This window comes from Kogia breviceps, chromosome 9, assembly GCF_026419965.1.
Source record: "Kogia breviceps isolate mKogBre1 chromosome 9, mKogBre1 haplotype 1, whole genome shotgun sequence".
In the NCBI taxonomy this organism is placed as follows: domain Eukaryota; kingdom Metazoa; phylum Chordata; class Mammalia; order Artiodactyla; family Physeteridae; genus Kogia; species Kogia breviceps.
This window is the reverse complement of record NC_081318.1, coordinates 52,387,584-52,415,393: the sequence shown is the minus strand read 5'-3', so window position 1 is coordinate 52,415,393 and position 27,810 is coordinate 52,387,584. Positions and strand designations below refer to the sequence as shown.

Below are 27,810 nucleotides of genomic sequence, written 5' to 3'. Positions count from 1 at the left end.
TCCAGCTAAATCAGTAGACTAAGTTATATTCAATATTTCATATCATTACAAGTTAATGGAAACAATCAGTTTCATAATATGGGCCCCAAGTGTATATTTAATTCATTATTATGTGGATTTAACTTATATTTGAGTTATATAAAAATAATCGAAATGAAACTTTCAGAAGGGCAGTTTTCTCCTTCCTTGTGCATAAATACAACATAATGGGACCAAATAAAGTACCTACCATTGCCAGACAGAGTAATGCCAGCCTTTGCATCATCATTGTAAGGGAAGTAAGTGCTGCAGTCCTCACCTACCCAGTGTCTGTTACACACACACTTCAGCTCATTACTGCAAACCTGAAATCCAAAATCAATGTAGAGTCAATGCCAAGTCTCTGGTGCAGAGGCATGAAAAATAAACATTAATTGCTAATTATTATATGCCTAGAATTTGATGGGCCTGAAAATTTATTGGTACTTTCTTCCTACTACTACTTTATATCTTACTCAAGTACTTAAAAAAATATTTTCTAGAGATCAACAGCTGACCCAGAGGGAACAGTGAATTTTAACAGAGGAATGAATTTATACGTCTAAAACAAAAATCAATGAAATGATTGGTTTGAATTTCATTAACTCAAATTTTATGAGGGAGATTTTAAAAACTAAGCAGAATTATAATCATTTGCTAATTATCCAATACAAAGGTTTCTTTCTTCTTCTTCTTTTTAAAAAATAAATTTATTTATTTATTTATCTTTGGCTGCATTGGGTCTTCGTTGCTGCGCGCGGGCTTTCTCTAGTTGCGGTGAGCAGGGGCTGCTCCTTGTTGCGGCGTGCAGGCGTCTCATTGCGGTGGCTTCTCTTGTTGCAGAGCACAGGCTCTAGGTGCATGGGCTTCAGTAGTTTCAGCGTGCAGGCTCAGCAGTTGTGGTGCATGGGCTTAGTTGCTCCATGGCATGTGGGATTTTCCTGGACCAGAGCTTGAACCTGTGTCCCCTGCACCGGCAGGCGTATTCTTAACCACTGCGTCATCAGGGAAGTCCCTAAAGTTTTCTTTCTTCTAAAGAAAGGATCTTTATACCAAAATTTTATTCATCTTTTAGGAATCAGATGAGATAAAGAGAAATCTGACAAAGAAGAGGGGAGGTCTGAGGCTTTGCAGTGGTCTGAGAAGAAAGCTTCACAAAACCGTAACCTGGGCACCTCAACCCAAGCTCTAGAGATTAGCTACCGCAGGGTCATGGAAACTGAGAATTCCCTCAAACAGAGCCTAGGAAAAAAATTCACATAAAATGGCACCAAATTTTTAAAAATTATCAGACAATAATGTCTTCATTTATATATCCAGGAAACAGAATCTATACCTAAGATCCTATGATTCAAAGCAACTTTGAAAGAAGTGGGAAGTAGGAGAGAATTCAGTTAGGGTTAAGATCAGAGAAGTGCTTCAGGAGACAGATTTTGACTGGATAGGTTTGTCTTTTGTCTGCTTGAATTTGCCAGAAGACAGCATACATGCAGATCTAAATGTAACTATAAAATATGATTAACAAAGGGCAGATTTCAAATTAATTCAGATTAGCAAATTTCTGCAGATTAACAAACATGCAGGAAGAAAAAAAAAGGCCTGGTTTGAGACCCCACTTCACCAGTATCTTTTCAACAGGCCATAACCAGGCCAACTGGTTTTTCTGAGTATGTTTCCATATCATACAACACCAGTGACATAGTGACAAGAACAGTGATACCGATGTATGATGATCATAATAAACCCAGTCATAGCTAACGTTATTGAACACTCACTATGTCACAGGGATTGTTTTAAGTATTATTTATAAGTTACAGGTGTTAATTCATTGATTCTTCACAACAATCCTGTAAACTAGGCAATATTATTATTCCCATTTTACAGAGGAAGAAAGTGAGTCACAGAGAGGCTAAGTAGTTTGCCCAATCCCACCCAGTTAGTAAGGAGCAGAGATGGGATTCAAACTCAGACTGATTCCAAGCCCATCTTAACCTACATGATGTATACTATACAGAGAATATCTACTCTATTTCTCATTTTAATTTCTGTCACATATACAGAGTTATATTAAAAATACATAGAATATAACCTTTATAATACTTATGCATAATTATTAAAAAGTATTGGATGCTATTTGCCACCTGATTTACTCATGTCTATCACTCATGTACTCATTCCTTAAACAAATAGTTAATTAACACAACTGTGTTTCACACTCAGGACTTCTAGATGAATAAGATACAGTTATTCATTAGCATAATGATCAAGAAAGAATTCCATTATTCTTTTGTCCCATCCCCCCAAAAAGCATCTCTCCCTAGCATCCTCTTAATTATTAAGGAAAGAAGACTTAGCAGATCTCTTTGTAGGGGCAGAACTACTTACTATATGTCTTCCCTGTTCTCCTGTGCCATCAGAATCCCTATCCTTTGGGAAAAAGTAGCAATTACTAATACCTCCCTAAGGAAATTCTTGGCATATCCCTTAGGGATATACATGGAAGGACCAGGATTGAAGGCTTACAATTCCAGGACAGGGGTCCTTTACCTCAACTGGATAGTATAACCAGTTAAAGCAAAGAATCCAGAAGGAAAATAAAAAGAAAATCATAGCACATGCCAAAGGAAAAAACCAAGAAGTTTTCGTTGGCGTACGAATTCCTAACTGAAAATGTCAAAACTGGAATCACTAATAGAGCATGTTTATTTAACCTATAAGCTTACTTATATAGGACCTACATTAACACATACATGACTTAAAGTATAGAATTTGGTCTTTTAAATACCACCATTCTTTCCATTTACTTCTGAGAAACATTTCCTTAATTATTCTGCTTCTATTTCTAGAAGTTATCCTCAGCTGGTACCTACTGTTGTGGCCAAGGCAGTTATATTTATGGTCTGTTCTAACCGGTCAGTGCCTGGATCATACCAGTTGTTAAATATGGTGGCCATTGCCCCTGCCTTGCACTCCCTTTTTTTATCCCATTATAGTTTGTTAAAATTTGTCTCCTAAGTCACTTGTAGAAAACTAGCATTATATTAAAGATCAATTTAACCTAATAGGAGAGGAAGATGGAAGAATTTGGTTAGGAACATTAAATTTTTTCTTATTCCCAGGCTTTCACAGATTACACAGCAGAAATATTCAAATGACTATGACCACAGGCCGGTTTACACACCAGCTAGAGTAACATGGACAAGCATGTTTTCGATTATTACAGAAATAAGCAGTTCAGGGTCTTGTCTGTTTCTGTGATATAAAAGGACTGAATAGTTCCCCATGGTGAGGTACTGAATACTTACTCCATTTCCTGAACAAACAGTGCCTTCTTTAGTGCTTAAACAAGTACTAAAGTTGAAGGAAGCCACAGGAAGACACCTGTGTTCTAAGCACATCATTTGGGGACCACAAGGTGTCCCATCTTCTACATAGCCAAGGTCTACATCTTCGTCAAGTTTAACATGCCCACCACTAAAAATAAATTGAGAGCAAAAAGAAAATGGGATCCCGTGAATTCACATTCATCTTGAGAGCATGCTTAAAAACTTAAAAGTAGGCAATATCACTTTCTCTATTTTCTCTTTATTATCTAGTAAAAAACAGTAGCATAAACATTTTCAACCTTTAAATGGAGACAGCAATTGAATCTTTTGATCTAATTCCTTTCACAGATATTGATATATCTTAAGATTTAAACATAAATATTATAACAAGGGCCTGAATTGAAATGGCTTTATCATTTTGCCTTGGCTACCATGTACAAGTCAAGTAAGCCATCATTACTACCATTTGACTTCATAAATAAGTAGGTTTCAGGATGTCAAATATATTTCAAACAAGGATGAGAATTTTTGGTTTGGGTCTACATTTCCCAAAAACGATTGTTCTATTAACAAATTACAGCTGACCTTTGAACAATGTGGGGGTTCAGGGTGCCACCCCTCCCCGCAGTCGGAAATCTAATTTCCACATCCACAGATTCAACCAATGGGGAGTTGTGTAGTGCTGTAGCACATACTTATTGAAAAAAATCCATGTAAAAGTGGACCCTCATAGTTCAAACCAGTGTTGTTCAAGGATCAACTGTCTATTTGAGAAGACTATATTACTGCAAGAGCTATTTAAAATAGCAAGCCCACATATTGTGCGGGAATAAAAAATAAACAGGATAAAAATAAATAAGTTAAATAAACAGGATGGGAACTGAAAACGTATGTTCCTAATCAATTTGTGCATATGGTACCATGTCAGTGCTACTATAAAAATCGCCATTCTTTTTGTTTATTTTTACCAAAATTATGCATGCACATAGTTTTAAGAGACAAATTGGGTTTTAAAACGCAACAAAGCGATCCACTGCCCCCTACTGCTCCGTATGTCCCTCCCTGAAGGAAACCAGTTTCTACTCTTAATTGACTCATTTGTTTTTTATGTACATATCTTTAAATAATGAGTTTGTATCACTATTTTTAATTTTTCCCATTTTAAGTATTATCAATTGACTTCCCTCTATGGAATTTGAGAATTCATCTCTCCCCTACCTGCCATCACACATTTTGTTGATTGATAGTTAAATCAATAACATTGTGCATTATTATGATTATGTAAATGTTATTTAGTTGAGTGATATAGTACGCCATAATTAAACCCCTTTCTTTTCCTTGTACAACTTTTTGCTTTCCCTCAGATTAGCAAGTCCCTTATTTGTCTGTTGAAGTGTCACTACCTCAAAATTAGTCCAATTCTGCTGTCAAAATCTCCACTTAAGATGTGCCTGAACATCAGTTCACCTTCCTGAAATAATCTCTCCTGGAGTTTCCACCTGAAGTTTCCTCTGCTCCTATCTGATTTGGTTGGCTCCTGTAAATGGTTCAGAGCTGGACATCTTGGATTTCCCCTCACGATTCATTGGAGGATTGCCATATCTCTCTCCATAGCGAGTATCTTGTTTCCTAAATCCCCTGTGTTTCTTTCTTAGTTTACTTCTTCATTTTGGTGCAGCACAATTTCTAACAGTTTCCTGAGAAAGGACATAGGGGAGTAAACTCGGGGGAAACTTGCGTATTTAAATGTGACTTTATTTTCTACCCTCACACTTGATTCATGTTTTGCCTGGGTACAGAATTCTAGTTTGGAAATCATTTTCTCGATTGTTTTCTGGATCCCAGGGCTCTTGTTGATAGACCCTAAACCATTCTAATGCCTGATCCTTTCTTTCTTTCCTCCCTGGAAACAGTTGGGATCTTTTTCTTTGTCCTAAGGTTCTGAAATTTCCTAACGATAAGTTTTGATGTGTCTCTAATTTCGCTCATTGCACCTTGCACTTGGTGAGCCTGGCGATATGGAAATTCAAGTCCAGCAGTTTTAGATAATGCTCTTGAAGGTACTCATTGCTAATTTCCTCCCTGCTGTTTTCTCTGTTCTTTATTATTTCCATTCCAAATGGTGAGCTTTGCTCTGTGTTCCCTTTCTTTGCCTCTTTGCCCTATTTTCTGGGAGGTAATTTCAACTATGGAGTTTAATTTCTGCCATCGTGTTTTTAATTTCCAACAGCCTTTCTTTTCTTTTCTTAATGTTCCTCATTTTTAAAAATAGCACTCTATTCTTGTTTCATGATAGAGATATCTTATCTCTCATAAATGTTGATAGCTGGTTGCTGTATTTTCTGTCATTTGTTCCTCTCTCTCCCTCTCTCTCTCTTTTTTCATGTTAGAGTCTTTCTGCACAAATCTGATAATCCGCTCGTATTTGAGTTGGGGAACCAGACAGATGATTAGAAATTCTAGGACTTTCTGACTGAATACCAATGAGGCTGGACCACTTCTATACAAATCTGATATTGATATTTCCTGCTGTCCTTCAGTTTGGAAACCTTCTGTTTTAGTTTTTGCAGACTGTAAAGCTCAAATCTTTCAAGGGAGGGTGAGCAAACCCCAGTTTAGCTGAGTCAGGGAAGTAATCTGTGGATCTAGCAGCTTCTCTAACAGACTTCACCTACCTTCTTTATTTTAGCTCCTTTCGTAATCTCCAGCTCGTTTACTCCCTCTTCCAGAAGTAGATGACACTGCCAATTTTTGAGCCTTTCGGGACTGACAGTATGTATTGGGTTATTTCTTGGTTTTCCCCATTACTGACTTAGGACTTCAGCTTTCTTAGTTTTTGTTTGTTGGTTGGTTATCTATTTTTTTTTATTTTTATTTTTAATGTTTATTGGTATACAGTTGATTTACAATGTTGTGTTAGTGTACAGCCAAGTGAATCAGTTATACATATAAATATATACACTCTTTTTTAGATTCTTTTCTCATATGGGCCATTACAGAGTATTGAGTAAAGTTCTCTGTGCTATATAGTAGGGTCTTATTAGTTCTCTATTTTTTATGTATAGTAGCATGTATATGTCAATCCCAGTCTGCCAATTTATCCCTCCTCTCCCTCTTACCCCCTGGTAACCATAAGTTTGTTTTCTACATCTGTGATTCTACTTCTGTTTTGCAAGTAAGTTCATTTGTACTCTTTTTTTAGATTCCACATATAAGTGATATCATATATTCGTCTTTCTTAGTTTTCATAATCATCTACCACACATCTATTTGTTCTCCATTCTCCACGTTCCAAAATTTTGTTGCAGTTGTTTCCCCTCCCTTTCTCTGCTTACCTGTGGATACATGAATTCTAAAAAAGATCCATTTGGTGTCATTTTAGTGGGATTTCAGAAGGGCGCAAAAGAAGATGCATATATTTAATCTACTGATTTTACCCAGAAATCCTCTTTCATTTCCCTTAGTAAGAATGAAATGCAAACTAAACCCTGAAAGATTTTACTGACCAATTAAACATAACTCTAGCCACCATATAATATTCCGCAGTCAACTAATTCTCTTCTTTTCATATCTTTTCTGTCAGGATTTCCTTAATCACCTCTATGGACTAGAGTCCATTTCATCTTACTAACATACACATGGACTGAAAACAGAAGTAATCCTAAGCAACATTCCTGGGAAATAAGATGACTAATGTTCTCATAGAATGGTTAGATCATTACCTGCAGTTTAATGTTCTTGCCTGCTGTACAACTAAAGTAGATGTGATTTCACCATCGAGTTCTCCAAGCCTCGGGATATTACCAATGTTCGTACACAAAAGGTAACCACAAAGTACATCCCTGTGTCAAAAAAGTATGAAGTATTTACTTTACTTCTCTCTCCAAAGACATAACAAACCCTGTAAAGTTAGAACAATAATCTTATCTAATTTTAGCATTTGTTTTTTGTCAACTATATTATTTCCTCAAATTATAAGCAAAATAAAATGAGCTCAAATTAGTTTACCCCTGCTTTAAAAAGTGTCTTCTCTGAAACTCTTGTTGGTGCACCAAAATCCCAACTGTGTTCCAGCCTTTCCTTTATTGTCCATTTAGAATTTATGTAAAGGAAATTACCCATGAAATAGACTTTTTTTTATATCTGAATCTCTTTCCCCATAACACATCACTGGATATACTAAAACATTTATAAAAATATTTGATACGTGAATGAATGATCTTTGGATGAGTATTCTTTCAGAATACAGTGCTTTCTTCAACCTGTGGCACCAGAATTAAAGAAGAGATTATACGTTTCATATACTCTGTAGATTCTCAACCACATAGGCTCATCATCCCCTTTTCAATATATGTCACTACTCCCCAGCTATCACATACAATTCTAGTTTAACTTGTAAAATATTTTCATTTGTGCTAAATACTATCTTACTTATTCTCTATATTTAACACACTTTAATTGTTAATATAATAATGATAAACACATGTTCTAATAAATATCTTACAAAGACTGATTAGCAGGCTAGCAAGACTATATATATGGAAATATTAGGCTTTATCAGATAGAAAAAGAGAAAAATTAAGGCTTTTATCTATCACCAACATAGAAAAATATGTATTATTTCATTCTTGAAAAATATTTTTTAAAAGTTATATCATCATTTTATTATATCTATCATAAATGAAAATGCTTTCTTAACACAGAAGAGAAATGCATTCAACATTTTTTTGTTGGAGTTTACTAAATACTTTAGGATATATAAAAAAATTAGACATGGTTTTTATCCCCAAGGAAATTATACTCTGGATGAGAAGAGAATCATATACGTTAAACAATTATAAAACATAGAGTTGGCAGAAAGCACCATAAAAATAGTACAAAGGGCTGTGGGAGTTCAGTGGAGAATAGAGAGAGGATTTATTTCCAGAGTAAATCCAGAAATAATTTACAGAGAGAGCATTGTCTAAGCGGGGCTTTGAGGATGGCTAAATTTTTGGCTGGTAATGGAGTGAGTATAGAGGGTGCTTCCTAAGGAATGAATAGCACAAGCACAGGTGTGGAGGTAGGACAATAAAATGTATTAGAAATGGCCAGGTTTGCTAGATTTTGGAAGAGCAGAAAAAACAAAATATGTAGGTTGGGGCCAAATTGAGGAAGAGGTACAGAGCAAAGCTAAGGTTCTATTTTGTTTGTTAAGCAAGACAGTATGACATTCAGCAAAGTGGTTAAGAGGGAGTTCTAAAATCAGACTGCTGGAATTCTAATTCTGCTTCTGTTGTATCCTAGTTACATGACCTTGGTCAAATTAATTGTGTCTGTTTCCTCCCCCATAAAACAGGGCAAACTGCCATAAAGATTAGATGATATAGCTTATGTAAAGTGTAATACAGTGCTTAACACATAGTGTGCATTCAATAGATGTTGGGTATTATTCTTACTATTAATTAGGTATGTGGAACCAGTGAAATTTGAACAAAGAATTTTTGACATGGTCAAAAAGATTCAGGAAAAGATTATTCTGATGGGAGCATGCTAGAGACTGCTGGCATAGAAAACTAGTAACAGGCTTTTGTAATAGTTGAAGAGTTGATATAGGTCTTAGTTGGGGTAATACAATAGAAGTACAAATGAAGGGATGGATTAAAGACAAAGGGTAGAGGAGTAAAAGAGAATAATGAACATGATTTGGCATTTGGACAAGGAGCCAGAGGGAAGGTGGCATCAGGGATCACCCTGAGGCTTCTAAACAGGACAGTGAGATATTAAGACCTTTGGCAAAAAGTGTCCTTTATAAAAGTCAGAGCCAGTTAATTCAGTCTACCAGCACTGAGGACATATTCTGTTGGCTTTAATTTTTGTTGCCTTTGAGGTGCTGACAGGTGTCTTCTAGGTGAGAAAGTCCTGAGGCAGCTATAGGCATGGCCTGAGCCTTAGGGGAGAGGTCAGAACGCGTGTTAAGATTTGGGAGCTTTCTGCAAAGGCGATGCTGGAACTGTGGGAAGAGATGAGGTGAAGAGAATGCTTTACAGGATGCAGAAAACAGGAAAGTCCTGGTCGCTCAAAAAGTAGTGCCTGCAACTGAGGTATAAACTCTAGCTAATTTCGCCATCTCACCGTTTGTTGCACTGTATCCATGTGTCTTTGTCTTTGCCACAGTTACCCTTCTCGGTGCCTTCAATATTCAGTTTCTCATAGCAGTATTTGTCTGATGCTGTCACCTCTGAAGCAGAATAGAGTTTTCTATCAGTGAGAGATACACCACATGAGTTGTTCAGCATGTTTGCAGTAAGGGGAAAACACCCACGAAGGACTCTCCTTCACTACAATGTTATCAATTCCAAAAATTGTAGCTATGGTTCACAAGAATTCCCTATACCAAAAGCATCCATCACTCAGGTACATTTTTCACAACTGCTCCTTTGAAACTTGGAAAACAAATCTATTTAGATCTTTGATAGGACTCAGGGTATAGGTTCTAAGAACAACACTCCTCAGAATTTGGCCAATAATTAGGGGAAGATGCTACCAAATGTTTCATTGAATAAATACTCAATGCTTTAATCTCAGTGCCAAATATAAAGCACGAATTTCTCACTCAGCTACTTTTATGAATCATAAAGACACTTTTATTAAATGAGTGATGCATTATAATTAAAGATTCAAGAAACAGCAGTATTTCCACCTTGTTTATGAATTCTTAACAGCTATCGAAAAAAGTTACTCTACTTTTAAACAAACTTGAATTCTGGTTAAATCTCTGAAAGTCAAATAACATTTTTAAGTCATGTCAGCATCTTTGTCAGGATTATTTTTGCTAAAGCCAAGGTTGATGGATGGAGCCATCCAAGAGTTAGATCAAAACAACTTTTGCAAACTAATCAAAGATGATTGTTGGTATGTATATATAGATATATTTTAAACTAATTATATTAGTAGTTTCTTTTCCTACTTCTTGCTGTCAGCCACGAATTTTTCTTAAGGGGAAGAAGCAAAAACCATATTTCTTTGTCCAGAGCATAAACCTACATAACTAAATTTTTCTCCCATCCCCATGTTTCTCTAGTTGTTCCAAAGAGAGCATACACTTTCCCTCCCCAAAGGATTAGAGCCACTGTTTGTGACAATTAAGGATTATCATTATATTTATAGCTTGCTTTCTAATACAAATCATCTTTTGGAAGAGTTTAAAACAAAAACTGCTTTCAAAAGGGCCAATAATACTTCTGGAAAATATATCACATTTAAATATACATTCAAGTTAAATATGTTTTAGATATAAATGTTATATGTTTCCCTCTGAAAATATGATGAATTTTGAAAGAAATAACATTAAAATATCTTTATGATATGGCAGAAATACCTCAGCAGAAATTCACCTATAACTAGGAAAACCAGCTGGAGTTTAAGAAAGAGAGTTAAGGAAGAAAAAGCAATTCTAGCTAAAATGCTACAGTTCTTATCCAAGGGTGCCCTATCCAGGGTCCATGTCCATTCCATGTGGTTGCTGGGTTTTGCCTAAGGATACTAAGGACAGCATAAGAGGAGCTAAAACCCAGGTTTGCTCTATTCTCCAAGCTGCATGCACTAGAGTGGACTTTACCTGCCTGGCAGCAAAGACACTTTCTGTCCAAAGACACTGCCAGCTAGCCAAGAGGTATGGAGCTGTGTCCTCTCAAAGAAGGTGCTTTTCTCTAATTTCCACAAAAGTGCCCCTGCTAAGACCTGCAATGGCTTTGAAAATCCCCTAGTCATAAAGTAGTTGAAAAATTATTTCCAGTTCACATGTCTTTGGGCCAGATACCATACTTTGAAAAGGATCAAGCCATACTATTTACTCACTTTGCCCCCAGATGTATTTGCATTGTCTATCCCTGGTTTTACATCTTCCTCCAAAGCAAATTCCCTAAAATAGAAAAGCATACCCATTAGCGACACGATGTTCCCTTCTGTCAGATAACTGAAAAAGTAAATATGACTAGGAAAACTAGTAGATGAGTATTATAAAGGCCTTTTATCTTCAGAGTTGATTACAAAACATTTAATATGATCTTCCTACTTTGATAAGACTTCAGTATTTCTTTCATGCTGGTACACATGAAATATTTAGGTAAAGATGAAGTAACTTACCTGTATACCATCACATGAATAACCATCCATCTTATGAATATTGGGGGCACACTAGGAAAAGAAAACAGAAGTATGAACCGAATGCACAGCAAAATATCAAGGTGAGCTAATCCCTTTATAAATATTTTCATTTTAAAAATAAAGTCTGATAATATAAGAGTCTTCCAAACCATCTGAAAATAAAAACAAACAAGATAAAGAGAAATCAAAAGGAAATGCAACAATTGGTGCACTTTCCCCTAAAAATATGGATCTACCAGAGGCAAAAGTAGTTGATTTGTAAATCCTTATTTACAAATAAAAAGAACGACAGCAATGACTCAGCTAACTTATACAGACACACTATTCCTCAGAGTGAGAAAAACAAGAGCACAAGACAAAAGCAAGGAGATGACAACAGATGGAGCAATAGGTATGGTTTCCTCTTTTTCACCATGAGAAATAACATCACCCTTACACTTAAAATGACTCTCAAGCAAAGCTCTACCCTGGACATGTTAGAAAAAGACATGCTTTATAGCCCACCCACCCCATTTTCTTTCCTTGTAGCAATTGCAGAAAAGACTTCAAAGCATTCTTATGTGGATAGAAACAGAGTGTAATTTTTAAATTTATTATACCTCTTTTCTAGCATTATAGTAATTATATACTGATTTGAGAAAAGTTAGAAAATGTGAAAAAGTAGGAAAAATTAAAGACAAAAGTCTCTCATTTTCCTACCACCCAAAGACAACTATTTTTTATATTTTGGTACATTTTTTTCCTCTACCATTTTCTACAAAATGTGATATTTTTAAACATAAGTGTAATCAAGTTATAGATAATGTTTTATACTCTGTTTTAGCCCTTTACTTTCATCATACAAGTTTCCTCACGTCATAATACACTTTTTTGCAGGTATCATCTTTACAGCTGTAACACATTGCCCTGAGCTAACAAACCATATAATCAATGTACTAAAATGTTTAGTTATAATTATCTCCAATTTATGCTGTTACAACCAGTGGAACAAGAGCATCTTTGTACATACATCATTTTCGGATTTAGAATTCTTTTAAAATCCCTGCTTATCATATAATCACATTTCAAAGAAGTTGCTCTAATATATTTTCATTCCCAGAGCCCACTCACTGTATCTCCATCATCACTAGGTATTAGCTTAGAAACATAATGCTAATTAGATAGTAGGAAAGGAAAGTACTTTTACACAAAAGATCTTTAATCTCTTAGGATGACTACCTTTAAAATAAAGCATTTTTAATGGTTAAAGTAGATATACCACTACTGAATCTCTCTTCTCTAGAGAAAAAAAGATGTGGGCAGTCTTCATTTTGCATGAATTTCACTCACACTGGAGCATGAATTTCACTCACCGTGGTTTTGTTAAACAACACTAGTACCCCAAGGACACAGTTCCAATTTCAGTTACCACAATAGATTAACTGTAATTGCATGAAGTACAAACTTTGCTACTAGCTCTTCAGTCCACTGATCACTAGGTAAACAAGAGATGCCCATCACAGTCAATGACCCATCTAGTCACTTCTTTCAAAGTCTGTTGGTGATTGGTCGCTGAGCATCTGTTCATTCAGTTCATGCACGGACAACAGAGAATGTAGATTGTTACCTCTCTCTCTCTCTGGGTGATACCATGTGACATCTTACAAAATCGAATAACTGAAAGAGGAAACTAGCCAACAAAGATGAAAGTGCACCAAAGAAATGAAAAGTGATGACACTGGAAGAGAAATTCAAGTCAAATGTAAATGGTGTGATAGAAAAAAATCAGTATGGGAATGGAATGTTGATACCGCTCTTCAGCAAAAAACTTCCCATTCACAGCTTCACATCTCTTGGAGATATTTCAGGACATTGAAAGCACAAAGGATAAAATGTCAAAAGCTGATACAAACTTAGAAAGGAGTGTGGCAATTCAACAAGTGTGGCAATTCAACAAGGTATAGAAAAATTCAACAAGTGTCATAAGGTTTATGACCAGGAGAAGGCAAGCACAGCTCAAACTACTCTTGGTAAGTTTTTTAACAAAGAAAAAAAATACTATAATTTTCAGTGTTTCTGTTTTAATTTAATATGCTAAATAAATGTTAGTGTATTTTTTTGGTTTCCCTATTCATTTAAGACCAACAGTAAGAGAGTTTTTAATCATCTGACATTTTTTAAAGATCGCAGAACAGCTGTAACTTTTTCCATTGATTACTAGAATAACTTTACGTGGTTTCAGCTTGCATGGTCATTTGTGGTCCTGCACTGATATGCAAAGTAAGGACTGCCTATATACATGTACACTGAAATCTGTGAACCCCTGACAAAGTTTATCAACTTCCCTATCTTCCCTACTGACAACTAAATGATATTAAATTCAAGAGCAGCTATTAGTGGCAAGCTGTGTCAGATAAACAAGAGTCAAGACAGGCCCCTTTTTGGAACCCAATACCCCGTGGGTCTCTCTGCCTTGGCTGACTCCTGTTTCAACCAGCTGAAGAGAAAGAGTTTTTTGATTCCTCCTTCACTAGCTAGACAAAAAGCAAATGCCTTGGCTTCCCTGGTTGCGCAGTGGTTGAGAGTCCGCCTGCCGATGTAGAGGACACGGGTTCGTGCCCTGATCCGGGAAGATCCCACATGCCACGGAGCGGCTGGGCCCGTGAGCCATGGCCGCTGAGCCTGCGCGTCCGGAGCCTGTGCTCCGCAACGGGAGAGGCCACAACAGTGAGAGACCCCGTAGCACAAAAAAAAAAAAAAAAAAAAAAGCAAATGCCTTTTACCCTCTACTTTAAACAGAAACAAAATAATTAAGGCACGTATGTATACAGTCTTAAGTTAGTTCAACATTAAGACAAAATCACGCTGAACATCTGCTCCAGCTTTGATTACTGAAACTTTAATTCTCAAAAAATTAATAAAAGGAGAGTGAGAGTTGACCACAGCACGACATCCGCCACCGTGAGTTCATTCCCAACGAGCCAGGGGCTCTTCCCGAGAGTTGAAAGAGAAACATGAGTATCCATTTCCATTTCACTTGAGGGTCAGCACACTAAATATACTCCTTCTTTTCCCCCATCCGGTTTAGAGAAATTATTCGTAAATTACCTGGCTTGAATTTCCTGAGCATGTTTCACGAATATCACAATCATTTACTGCTTCACGGCATACAGTTCCCATAGGCTGAAACTAAAAGGAACAAAAATCAATGTGCAAAGCTGTCAAAGGAAAAAAAACTCTCACAGTTATCATCTTAAAAAAAAGAAAAATGAATATTTTTTGGACAGGAATACCTTAAACCAGATTAAGATGGAAATCTGTGAAAACCATAGTTACTGCATGAAATGTCAACTTAACTGTTCTCAGAAAGAGTTTCTCACATATAAAGTAATTTGCATAGTCATCACACATAAGCCTTACAAGATCTTGTTAAAATAGGATGTGCTTGATGGTACATCTGTACCAGAAGGACAGTCAGTCCAAGTTCTAGTAATTCTTCCTTCCAAATAGATTTTGGAGTTACACTTTACCCTTCATTCTTACTGGCACCTTTATCATATTTTTCTTTTTTACCTCATCAGCCAAGAATTTGGAAGTTACATTTTGGACTGAATTGTAAAAGTTAGATTTTCTGGCAAAGCTATTTCCTCCCATGCTTTCCTTTACCATCTTCTCTTCTGCCTAATTTTTATACAGATCTATACCTTGGTCTTTTATTCCTTTTTAAATGTTTCTATTATTTGTATTTGTGTATGAGAGTTTTTTTGTCTGTTTTCAACTCAAATATTTTTTGTAAGTGTGGGAGTTGTACAACTAAATTTTATGCTTGTTGGATTCATAAATTGCAAGAGTATTCATTATAACAAAACAAACAGCAATCTATAAAGTTATCATCCTTCTCCTTCCCTCTTAAATCCCTGTTTAATCCCACTCTCTTTCCTGCTCCAAAATGGGTTGGGATCCTTCCACGCTTTTATCTCTGCTCACACAAACATACACAGTATTCGGGACCCCTCCCCACCCATCCCACCCATCCACCCCCCCACACACATACAACTTTCATCTTCTCTCCCTTGTTCACGACCCTCTAGGCATTTGAGTTTCCTGCTGTCCGTAGAACAGGAGCAGCACACTGCCAACTGCAATCAGGAGTTCAACAGATATTTTTCAGAAGATCAGAACAAAACTTGTGTTCGGTCATTCATTCACCAAGTGTTTGCTAGGTACTTAAAATGTGCTATGAGGCTTCCCTGGTGGCGCAATTGTTGAGAGTCCGCCTGCCGATGCAGGGGACGCGGGTTCATGTCCCGGTCCGGGAGGATTCCACATGCCGTGGAGCGGCTGGTCCCGTGAGCCATGGCCGCTGAGCCTGCGCGTCCGGAGCCTGTGCTCCGCAACGGGAGAGGCCACAACAGTGAGAGGCCCGCGTACCACACACACACACACACACAAAATGTGCTAGGCACTCTAGCCACTGGAGACTCAGTGGAGAAGAAAACACAAGAACCCTGCTGGCAAGGAACTTACATTTCAGTGGGAGTACATAAGCCATAAAAATAAGGAAATAAGTTAATTTCATATACTCTGGTTTTCTTCCTCCTTGGGATTGGTGCAAGCTACAATTCTAGAACTTCTGAGGTAGAAGTACGAGCAGATTTAAGGTAGAGTTTATGTGAGAGTGTAAATGTTAAAGAACTGTCAGGAAACTTCTGAAAGAAAGCATAGAAAAGGAGAACTTGTTCTAAGTGCTGGGATAAAGCAGGAAATAAATCAACCCAAATCCCTGCCCTCTTGGAATTTACATACAAATAAAAGGAGAAAAAGAGTAAAGAAGTAAATAACCAATGAGTCCTCAAATTATGGCTTGAGGACAAAATTTGGTTGGCTACCTGTTTTTATACATACAGTTTTATTGGAACACTGCCACACCCATTTATTTCCGTATTTTCGATGGCTGCTTTCAAAGAAAGAGTTGAGTAACTGAAACAGAGACTTTATAACCCGCAAAGCCTAAACTATTTGCTATCTGGCCCTTTACAGAAAGTGTTTGCCAACTCTGACTTACAGATACATTACTATAAATACATACAGAAGAAAACAGAGATACATATGATTTCTCATCTTGTTCTTCCGTTCCCTCCTTTCCATTCACTCTTCTGCCTGACTCCTTTAGGGATAAGAGTCGGGGTGTGGGGTAGAGAAAGTGGCAGAAGAGATCTTACTTGACTGGTAAAGTTGTAACTTATATTCTTGGATAGTTAACTCTGCCATTTTATTGTATACTTTAATTTTATTATTTTGTACTTGTTCCTCTCAATGATTATATCACAAAGAGTCTAATTGTAGAAATCCAAGAAAAAATGGCATAATTAAATGCATTTTATGGATGGGCAGACTTAAAACACTGAGAATTAAAATAAATGATTGGGGATCTCTGGAAGGCAGCTGGAGAAACTGAGAGAATAAACAGTTGAGGTAGCCAAGATGAAAGAATGTCTGTTTAACTTTGGTTTAATCTTCCTTTTTTAGAGAGTGCTTTCAGAGATCTCTGCCTGTGCTTTGCTTCTCTTTAAACGCTGCCAGAGACACAGTGGTAAAGTGGAAACAACAGAAATTGCTGCCAGCAAATCTGGGATGTAACTGCACATTTATTCCTTACTAGCTGAGTGAGCCTATGAAGGTTATTTCACTTCCTTGAGACTGGCATTGCTCATTGGAAAACTCTGGATAATAATGCCCATCCCAAAAGTGTAGCTATGAGCATCATGTAAGACAGCAGTCTCAACAAGAGGACATTGGCAATGTCTGAAGACATTGTGCTGTTATGACTTGGAGGGATGCTGCTGGCAACTAGTAGGTAGAAGTCAGGGATGTTGCTAAATATCCTACAAGACGTAAGACACACCCTCACAATAAAGAATTATCTGGCCAAAAATGTCAACAGTGCCAGGGTTACGAAACCTGGATATAGGATGATATAATTTGAAAGTGCTTAGTACAGTTTCTGGCACACAATAGGGTATTTAATATGATAGGTTCATATTTCACCCTCTCTTAACTCATTAAAGTTAGTCAATCAGCAAATAATCAGTAAGAGAGTATTGTGCATATTTATTCATTCATTCAACAAGTATTTACTGAAGACCTGTACCAATTACAGTGTAAGTGCCTGGCTCTGCCTCCATAAAATGTACAGACCTGAGGGAGAGGAAGATATCGAACCTCAGAAATAATGTAGAATATTGTACCAGATTTTATATGAGAAGAGAAAATAGATAGATTTCTTTGAGCAAGGTAAGCCCCAAGTAACTGTAGTCTTGATGTAGAGGCTTAAATATTTGGGGGCAGGTATAGGATACTGTTGGGAGGATGAAAACAGACAAGGTGTATAACGATGCATTAAACTCTCATGCACACACATGAAAGGTGTTTTAATGTCTGAAGGGATTTCTTTTGTTCCCTCAACAGTTAATGCAAGAGATATACCAAGCTGAGCACCAAGAAGGGAAAGATCTATTGAATATCCACTTGGCTTTACAATAAAGGAAACACATCATTTAAAAAACAGTTTCATTTAAATTATATTACATCTTATTTTTATTATTGTTATTACATATATATGATAGCACATTAAATGGTTTCATTTCAAGTGCATGCTCCTCAGAGAGGCAGTAGAGAGAGGACAAGCTCTGGGGATTACAAACATTCAGGCCCTAGCTCCTGACTTGGTATAAGACCCAGGGAAAACTACTTAATCACTACAAGCCTCTGTGTTCTCATCTGTTAGATGGGAATAAAAATAGTAACTACTCCTGACAAAGTCTGTGAGGCGCCTGTAAATCACCTGGCACTTAGTCACTCAACATATGTTAGGTCTTACTATTGTTATTTGGTTATATTTACCTAGCCTTAACAATTTAATCAAATATGTCCTCTTTTCTTTCAGCTGGTTATTAATCAACATTTATTTACCTTGCACTTTTTACAACAAAGACCATCACTGCACTGGGAGTCTTGAGTCAAGGTGCATTTCTTACAACACTCTGCTCCTTCAAGGACACATTCCTAAGGAATATAAACATTTGCAAAACGTCAGAGAATGGTGTCATTTTCCTGAAAGTACCAGGATATTTTCTAAAACAAATGTACAGCCTCACAATAAGCATCTTTCTTCCACAAATCTTATGAAATTTCTAGGCATAACACTTGCTCTTCGTTTCAGTATGTGAACCTGGAATAACCCCAAACAACCTAAAGAAATCATCCCACACCCAGAGACTTACTGCCGGGGTCCCACAGTCACACTCCTCTCCAGTTTCAATGAAGCCATTGCCACACTCAGGAGGATCAAGAAGCTGTGGAATGAAAACCAAAAAGGGCACTAAAATGCATAAAAATCAACACCAAAGACCTTACGAGAGACCACAAGTGCCACACCTACACTTCTGGTCTATCTGTCAGTCATTCCAAAATATATTTTTATTTTCCTAAACTGCAAAGTATGACTTCAGAATTTTAGAACTGGAAACTTCAGAACATACTGTCGAATATTGTTTCCATTTCATATTTAATCATGTTTTCATATATAACATACCTATCAAGCAGAGTCTGATAAGTGTCATCAAAATAAAAGATGATCTAGGCATTGACTAAAACCAAGCCAGATGGACTCCTGAAATTTCATTTCAAACAGGACTCAAGGGATTTGGAGTCAGACATCTGGATTCAAATTGTGGCTCAACTACTTATCTTGGGCAAATAGCTTGCCATCTCAGAGCTCAAATGTTTTCGTATTTAAGACAGGAATAATAATAATATTAGCTTCCCATCTACTTAATGAATTGTTATGAGGATCAAGCTCAATTACCTGTGAAAAGCCCTTTATTAGCTGTTATTTCCTTGTGAAACAGAAAGTTTTTTCATGGACAATAAGCAAAACATCACAAAAATTAATAAATCCACTGATTTATTTAATATAAAATACAACTCTTCCTATTAAGATAGCTCTGCAGAGAACAGCAATAATAATTTGCCCCAGAGGTGGAAGCAGTTTTTGGCCTGTACAAGAGTATATTTTGAGATTTTTATATTTTTTAACTTTCTGCTGATTTTATTATCTTTTGAGTATAATTTATCTTATGGTGATAGGTAAAATTAGTAAATAGTAAATAGTTGCTGTGTTCCAGATATATAATATTCATTCGAAAGGTAATACAAGTTTACATATTATAGAATGGAAGTGAACGCACCCACGTGTGTGCACGTACACACACACACACACACACACACACTTTCTTAACCAACTAGAAGGAAAAAACAAGCAAACAAACAAATCAAGAAAGCAACAACAATAACAAAAGTCCCCACCTAATTTCAAATACTCTCTCCTCTCCTAGAAAAGAATCAACTCATCTCTAGATTTCATTTTCAGTTGAAAGGATCATAATGAATGAGGCAGCTTTGAAAGCCAAAACTCAGCCTATCCAGATGAAAAAACAGTTATTCTCTTACTCCAGGCTCAGAATAATCAATTAGTTTGGTTAAAAGACTTCAATTGTTTTTCATTTACAGAAGCAGGAATTTAGTTCCAATATCCCTTCTGAAGCTTTTGGAGAGAGTCTTAAAATTGTCAATTTGCTTTTCAGTGCAGTATGAAATTTCCTAAATTTCACTGGAGTGAACAGAGAATGAAACCAGGTAAATGATTACAAAGGCAATGCCACGTATCACTGTGATGTAGGGAAGCACTTCATAGTTCACATAATCACCAAGGACAAAACACTCTTCTTTAACATGGGAAGTCTTCCAAATGTATGATGAAGACCTGCTTTCTAGTCAGTAATTAGAGGACGCTCTGCAAGCCATAAAAGCCTGACAAAGTCTAAGTACAGACCTTCTCCTTTTCAGCAGACTTAGTTTTTATATTGAGAAGTATTGTAATTTTGATCGTACTGCTTATTCTGAAAGGCAGTGGTGGGGAGTAAAGAGGGGAGACAGGCCTCCTTTTCCACCAGTATGAATTGTGATTCGGTATCCAAAGGCAGGGGAGGGGGAATGTATCAAGAAAATGAAAAAGAAAGGCAAAGTGAAACCATTTTTGTAAGCTAACCCTGAATCCTCATTTGGCCATATAAAAAGAAAATGGACATTTTTCAGAAAGCAAAACTAATTTCTACCTGCTTTTTATTCCCATCAGAATAACCCCAAGGCTTCCCTGGTGGCGCAGTGGTTGAGAGTCCGCCTGCCGACAGGGGACACGGGTTCATGCCCCGGTCCGGGAAGATCCCACATGCCACGGAGCGGCTGGGCCCGTGAGCCATGGCCGCTGAGCCTGCGCGTCCGGAGCCTGTGCTCCGCAACGGGAGAGGCTACAACAGTGAGAGGCCCGCGTACCGCCAAAAAACAATTTTAAATTAAAAAAAAAATTTTAAATAAAAAAGAATAACCCCAAATGCCTGAGATTAATTCAACTCAGAAATGCAGATATTCAGTGTATCTAGAATGTGTATATATAAGCTAAGTTGAAAAGCTTTCTTTTATAAAACACAATGAATGAAAATTTGTGTTTACAATACTTTAGAAAGATTAATAACTAATAACTGATCGTACTTATTACCTTAGAAGGTTTGTTGAAAAGGCAGGCACCACCTCCACTATTCAGGAAGTCATGATACTCTTCAATATTACACTGGGTGAACTTTTTAGGAAGATAATAGCTATAAAAGAGAAGAAAAGCAATAGCTGGGTACAATTTTAGTCTCCCTTGTTTGTAGATTAGTCTTAAAACTGAACATTGTTAACATTGTACATTATTCCTAAAAATAAAAGAATAAATAAATAATAAATTCCACTTGTGTATAACATTTGCATTCAATCCATAAGAGTTTATTCAACAAGCACATTTCTAAATTCTTCATTAGGTGACTAATAGTAACTACGGTTTGCTCATTATCTGCATATCCATTCAAAGGAAACACACCTATAGTACCTGTAATTTCCATCAAAGAGAGTTAGAAATAATTTATTTCACAATGAGTCTTTCCTAAATATTCAACCTGGGCTGGAACCCAAACTGCAGGGCATTCTGCAAAATAACTGACCTATAATCTTCAAACGTGTCAAAGTCATGACAGTCAAAGAAAGGCTGAGGGATTGTTCCAGACTGAAGAGACCAAAAACTGTGGTGCCTGATTCTGAAGCGTTTGCTAAAATGACATTGAAGAAACACAGGGCTGATCTTGAATGAGGGCTAAGAATTAGATGATTTCCTTGGTTGTATTGTGGTCCTATAGGAAGATGCCTTTGCAGAAATGCACATATAGTTAGGTATTTGGAGGTGACAGGCACCATGTAAAAACTTACAATTCAGAGACAAAAAGGTTCTTTGTAACTATTCTTCTAACTCTTCAAGTTTCAGACTGTTTCAAAATACAAAAAAAAAAAAAAAAATTATACACCCCCCCCCCAAAAATAATCAAGGGTCAATAGAAAAAGAAACCTCGCGATAGAGCAATATGGAACTATGCATTAAGAATCTTCCGGGCTTCCCTGGTGGCGCAGTGGTTGAGAGTCCGCCTGCCGATACAGAGGACACGGGTTCGTGCCCGGATCTGGGAAAATCCCACATGCCGCGGAGCGGCTGGGCCCGTGAGCCATGGCCGCTGAGCCTGAGCGTCCGGAGCCTGTGCTCCGCAAGGGGAGAGACCACAACAGTGAGAGGCCCGCGTACCGCAAAAAAAAAAAAAAAAAAAAATCTTCAGAAAACTTTTTCTTGAGGAATTGATTTGCTATGTGTGCAGAGATGTCTGAATAAAGATATTTATGGTGCCACAGTTTTTTTTTTTTTTTCACGGTACGCGGGCCTCTCACTGTTGTGGTCTCTCCCGTTGCGGAGCACAGGCTCCGGACGCGCAGGCTCAGCGGCCATGGCTCACGGGCCCAGCCGCTCCGCGGCATGTGGGATTTTCCCGGATCGGGGCACGAACCCGTGTCCCCTGCATCGGCAGGCGGACTCTCAACCACTGCGCCACCAGGGAAGCCCCGGTGGCACAATTTATAGTGGCAAACAACATGAAAATAATCTAAATGTTCAATAGTAGAAAACTGTTAACTAAACTGTGATATATTAATAAAATAGAATACCATGTAGTTATTAATAATCATGGTAGTGTTAAAGAATGAAGACTCAGAAAAATGCTGACAATATAATGTTAAGTAACAAAAATGAATAAACAGTTATATCCAACATAATCCAAATTTTATAAAACAGTAAACATGTAAAGAGAAAAAATACAAAACTACTGGATTTATTTTATTTTATTTTTTAGCCGTGTCACGTGGCATGCAGGATCTTGGTTCCTGACCAGGGATCGAACCCATCCCCCGTACAGTGGAAGCGCAGAGTCATAATCACTGGACCGCTAGCGAAATCCCAAAACTGCTAGATTTAAGCAGCAGTATTTTAACATTAACCACAGTTATCACTGAATGGTGAGAAAAGAGGTGATACAAATTTTATTTTCTGTATTTTTCAAAAAAAATTATTTTACATTGAGCTTTTTATAAAAGTGACAACACAATTAAGATAAGAATGGATAGTTTTTATAAAAGTCTCTCCCACTAGCCTGTCCGTTTATATGCCTACTTCTTCCTAGCATAACGATTAATGCTTAAGTGAACTGACTAATGGAATTTACAATTATTTACCCTAAACTCATTTACCAAGTATTTCATGCCAAACTTTCCAAATAAAGTTGTCTTGCGTTTAAACTGTCTAAACTACTTTACTTCCTTCACTTCATTTTCCTAATAAGTCATAAACTTTATTATTTTAAAATCTTCTTACATATATTACTTCCTTTTTGCTTTTCAGTGCCTACACTTCAGCCAATGTTTTTATCACCTTATCTATAATCCATTGTATATATACCTGTCAGGATTATGGAATTTAAACAGGAATTTCTTCAAGTTCCCTCCTTATTCTACTGGTCAAAATCGGAGGTGGTTCTCTACTGCTAAAGAAGAAAGTCACTGATTTTCAGTGTTGGACCCTTAGAAGTCAAAGTCTAGTTCAGCCCCTGCCCTGCAAAGGCACCATCAGGGGGTTCAGGTTAGCCCAGCCTCCTGCCCACTGCACAGCTGGGAGCTCAGTCTGCTCTCCAGCAGTGACAAGAAACTCTTCCCAAATAGGGAAGCTCTTTTTACACATGAAGAGTTGAAATCTGTACATTGCACTTACCTTCCCTATGCCACATTTGACTTCCTATAACTGCCGCACACAGTCCTGTATTGTTAAGTATATCAAATGAGACTAATTCTTTACCATACCATGGCCTTTCCAACACCTGAAAGCAGATACCATTTCTCTCCCTAAGCTTGGCCCCAAAGCTTCTTTTTTGCAGGGTAACAAATCTGTTCAATGCATTCTTACATTTTTAATTCGTATACCTTTAAATAGGACCGACAGTCTTCATTTCAACAATGCTTTCCAACATTTAACAATACAGAGGAACTTCAGAAAGTAGAAATGGGAGGGAAGGTACCCTTGGGATATATATGTCCATAATTAGTGCTGATAGGTGATGTTTGGCACAGATCAAATGATATCTGGCATCATACCAGACAAATGTTTTATGTAAAGAGTTTTTCTCTTGTTTGCAACTATTCGATGTAAGGAGTTCCAATGCAAAGAGCTATGCATATTCGAGTGTAGCCATTGATTTTGCTGCATATTATGCTTAGTGCTAAGCAGATTGTCTATATAATTCTTTTAGTTAATCAGAATAATCATACAAGATTAAAAAACAAGAACCTCTAGCATGGAATTTAGTAATTGTTAGAAAATTACAACTACAAAGACTTTTATCATTTCTTCTTAATACTGAGGAAAAGTGCAAAGATATTTTGAAAAATATTTTAAACAGAAAAAGTCCAAAGATATTTTGAAAAATATTTGCATGTACACTCCCTCCATCATCTATTCTTCTTGCCATGCATATGCTGGGAGTTCACATTTCAAATACAATCAATACATATTTATTGAAAAACAAGTCTGTACAAGAGAGTATGGTGTGAGGTCTGACAAAAATAAAAATTAGTGCAATATATAATCCTAGAAAATTTACAACTACTTGGTGAGAGGAAACAAAGACATACAGAATCAAATTATAATGCAGGAGTTAAAAATTATAATAAATCTCAAGTGGTTAGAAATGTGGTTAGATAGAAAAAAAACCTGAGAATTCCAGATGAAGAGAATATATTAAAGAAATCAAAAGAGGCTGGAAATTCATGTACAATTATGATGAGCATATTTTTCAGAGGCTGAACATCCATGTAGGATTACGGTTAAATCAGAAAAGGTGGAAACCCATATACAATTATGGTAAACAAACTGCATAAATAGTAGTAAAAATGAGATTGCAAATGAGTATGAAGAAAGATTACAGACCTCTAAATACTGAAGGAAGGAATGTGAACCTTATTCTTTACACAATGGAGACCCAAAAATTCTGAGCAGGAAAATGACACGATTCATGTGTTTGACATAAAAATTCATGTGCATTAAAAGAAGAATGGAGAAATTGTGCTGTACACATTCAATGAACTAGAGCTGTATATATATATATATATGTACATCAGCATGGATGAATCCCACAAACATAAAGCTGATCAAGAAAGTAAGTCACAGAAAAAGACATATAGTATGACGCCTTTCATATAAACTGAAAACATGCAAAGCCATGCTATGTATTACTCCAACACACACACACATATACAGTAAAAGTATAAAAAATGACCTGTGAATGATATAAACCAAATTCAAGATGGTGGTTACCTCAGCTGGGGTAGGGAACCAATAAGGAGAGAACACAGGGGGATTTAACTATGCAGACAGTGTCTTGTTTTGTTTTTATCTATGTGATCGTATACAAGTGTATACTCTTTTATTCTTTATACCTTTCAATTATGATGGATGTGGAGTTCAGGAGGGTAGAGAGGGAGCCTGAAAGCTGTGTGAGTAGCTGGAATGTTATCAAAATAATAAGGGCACAATATGATAAAAGTTTAAAGTAAGGTGGTAATGATAAGCTTGGCATGAAAGGGATGGCTGTAAAATTTATTTAGAAAGAATAAAAGATTGATGCCTGATAGTGTGTCAAGGGTATGACAGTATAAAAATGAAAACTTTTCTTAGGAGATGGACTGAGCACACCACTTCCCATTCTTAATTCCCACAGGTAGCTTGAAATCAGCCACTGTGGGAGCATTTACACCATAGGCTTCTACATAAGGTAGAAGGCTACTGGAAATCTGAGAAACTACTCATCAGGGCTCCCTTCTTGTTTTTGTTTTTGAGACACACTTCTGTTTATAACTCATTTAATTAGAATAGAAGAAAATAAAAGGAAAGGGAATTAGAAAGGAAGACTTCAAGAACAAAGTTGTTGCTCATTTCTTACATTTCCAGCCTAAATTCAAGGCTAAAAAGTCTTTGATCAAACTAAACAAGGTACCACCTCACACTGGTCAAAATGGCCATCTTTAAAAAATTTACGAATAACAAATGCTGGAGAGGGTGTGGAGAAAAGGGAACCCTCCTACACTGTTGAGGGGTGCAGCCACTCTGGAAAACATTATGGAGGTTCCTCAATAAACTAAAAATAGAATTACCATATGATCCAGCAATCCCACTCCTGGGCATATATCCAGACAAAACTATAATTCAAAAAGATACATGAACCCCAATGTTCACAGCAGCACTATTTACAATAGCTAAGACATGGAAACAATCTAAATGTCCATCAACAGATGAATAGATAAAGAAGATGTGGTAATATACAATGGAATACTACTCAGCCATTAAAAAGAACAAAATAATGCCATTTGCTGCAACATGGATGCAACTAGAGATTATCATTCTGAGTGAAGTAAGTCAGAAAGATATAGACAAATACCATATAATACCACTTACATGTGGAATCTAAAATATGACACAAATGAACTTATCTACAAAACAGAAACAGACTCATAGACATAGAGAACAGACTTGGGGTTGCCAGGGGGAGAGGGATGGAGGAGGGATGGATTGGGAGTTTGGGATTAGCAGATGCAAACTATTATATATAGAATGGATAAACAACAAGGTCCTACTGTATAGCAAAGAGCACTCACTTAAAATGGCTTAACAATCAAATATTCAATATCCTGTAATAAACCACAATGGAAAAAATATGAAAAAGAATGTATATATGTATGTATACCTGAATCACTTTGCTGTACAGCACAAATTAATGAAACACTTACTGTAAATCAACTATACTTCAATAAATTTTTTAAAAAAGAAAGAAATTCTTTAAAAAATTTTTATATTTATCTGAAGTTGGTGGAATCATATATCCTGCATGCCCCTGACTCACCACATTTCAAATTCTCCCAGCCAAAAAAAAATCTTTGACCTAATAGCTTAAAGGAAAGCAATTGCTTTCATAAATAAGAGACTATTTTGTGAAAACATATACCCTATAGAGCCATTAAGAATATCTACTTCCAATTTTAAATGCCTGTGGTAAGGTTCCAGGCACATAAGGCTCCAGGCACTAAGTTATTAAGTGTCATCCTCCTAAGAAGACAACAGCACAGCAGAGAAAGGAACAGTGAGTTATTTTTGAATAGAAGTGGCTCACCCAGTGTCTCCCATTATGCATCCAGACCACGTGTCCTCACATTTACACTCACCTAAGAGGAAATGAATACACATGCCTTGTTACAAAGCGAAAACAGATGCATTAGAGTAGTTCCTATTTTAAAAAGTATATGTTCTGTTTTATGCAATGCATAACAAAAAAAATCTATTGTACTTTGACCCTATCGAGATTATATAATTTTTACTAAAATAAAATCTTTTCACATTTTAACAAGTGGCCATATTTTTAAAGTACCCACTTAAAATGGCTTAACAATCAAATACCAGTGAAATAGTGATGCACCACTACAGGATTCTGGTTTCATAGGCCTTTATGGGAATTCTAACAATTTCTCATCCACTTTTAAAACCTCTGCACCCAAGGCTTCTGGTAGAAGGCAGTATAGTATATTGGTTAAGCAAAAGGGCCTCAGAATCAGAAATACCTAGGTTCAAAATCTGGGTATGCCACTTAATATATGTGTAATCTTGGAGACATTACCCTTTTAAGATCTAGTCACTTTATCTGTAAAATGGGAGCTGATAATGAATATCTTGCAGGATTATCTTGAGGATTAAATGAGCATCTAGATGTATATAATTCTGACATTCAATTATCTGTTATATAATGGGTACTTCATAAATGGTAATAGT

At 36.7% G+C, this 27,810-nt stretch overlaps 1 protein-coding gene across 1 annotated transcript in view; it reads right to left on the bottom strand.

Annotated features, from left to right (window-relative positions):
* Window positions 1-27,810, bottom strand: part of ADAM22 (ADAM metallopeptidase domain 22) — a 239,546-nt gene that overhangs the window by 32,972 nt on the left and 178,764 nt on the right. Inside the window, 11 exon segments of the mRNA XM_067042476.1 lie at window positions 230-344; window positions 3,324-3,492; window positions 7,067-7,186; window positions 9,459-9,564; window positions 11,184-11,247; window positions 11,472-11,522; window positions 14,580-14,660; window positions 18,444-18,536; window positions 18,755-18,826; window positions 21,088-21,187; window positions 27,158-27,209. Of these exon segments, the coding sequence (XP_066898577.1) occupies window positions 230-344; window positions 3,324-3,492; window positions 7,067-7,186; window positions 9,459-9,564; window positions 11,184-11,247; window positions 11,472-11,522; window positions 14,580-14,660; window positions 18,444-18,536; window positions 18,755-18,826; window positions 21,088-21,187; window positions 27,158-27,209 (1,023 nt within the window).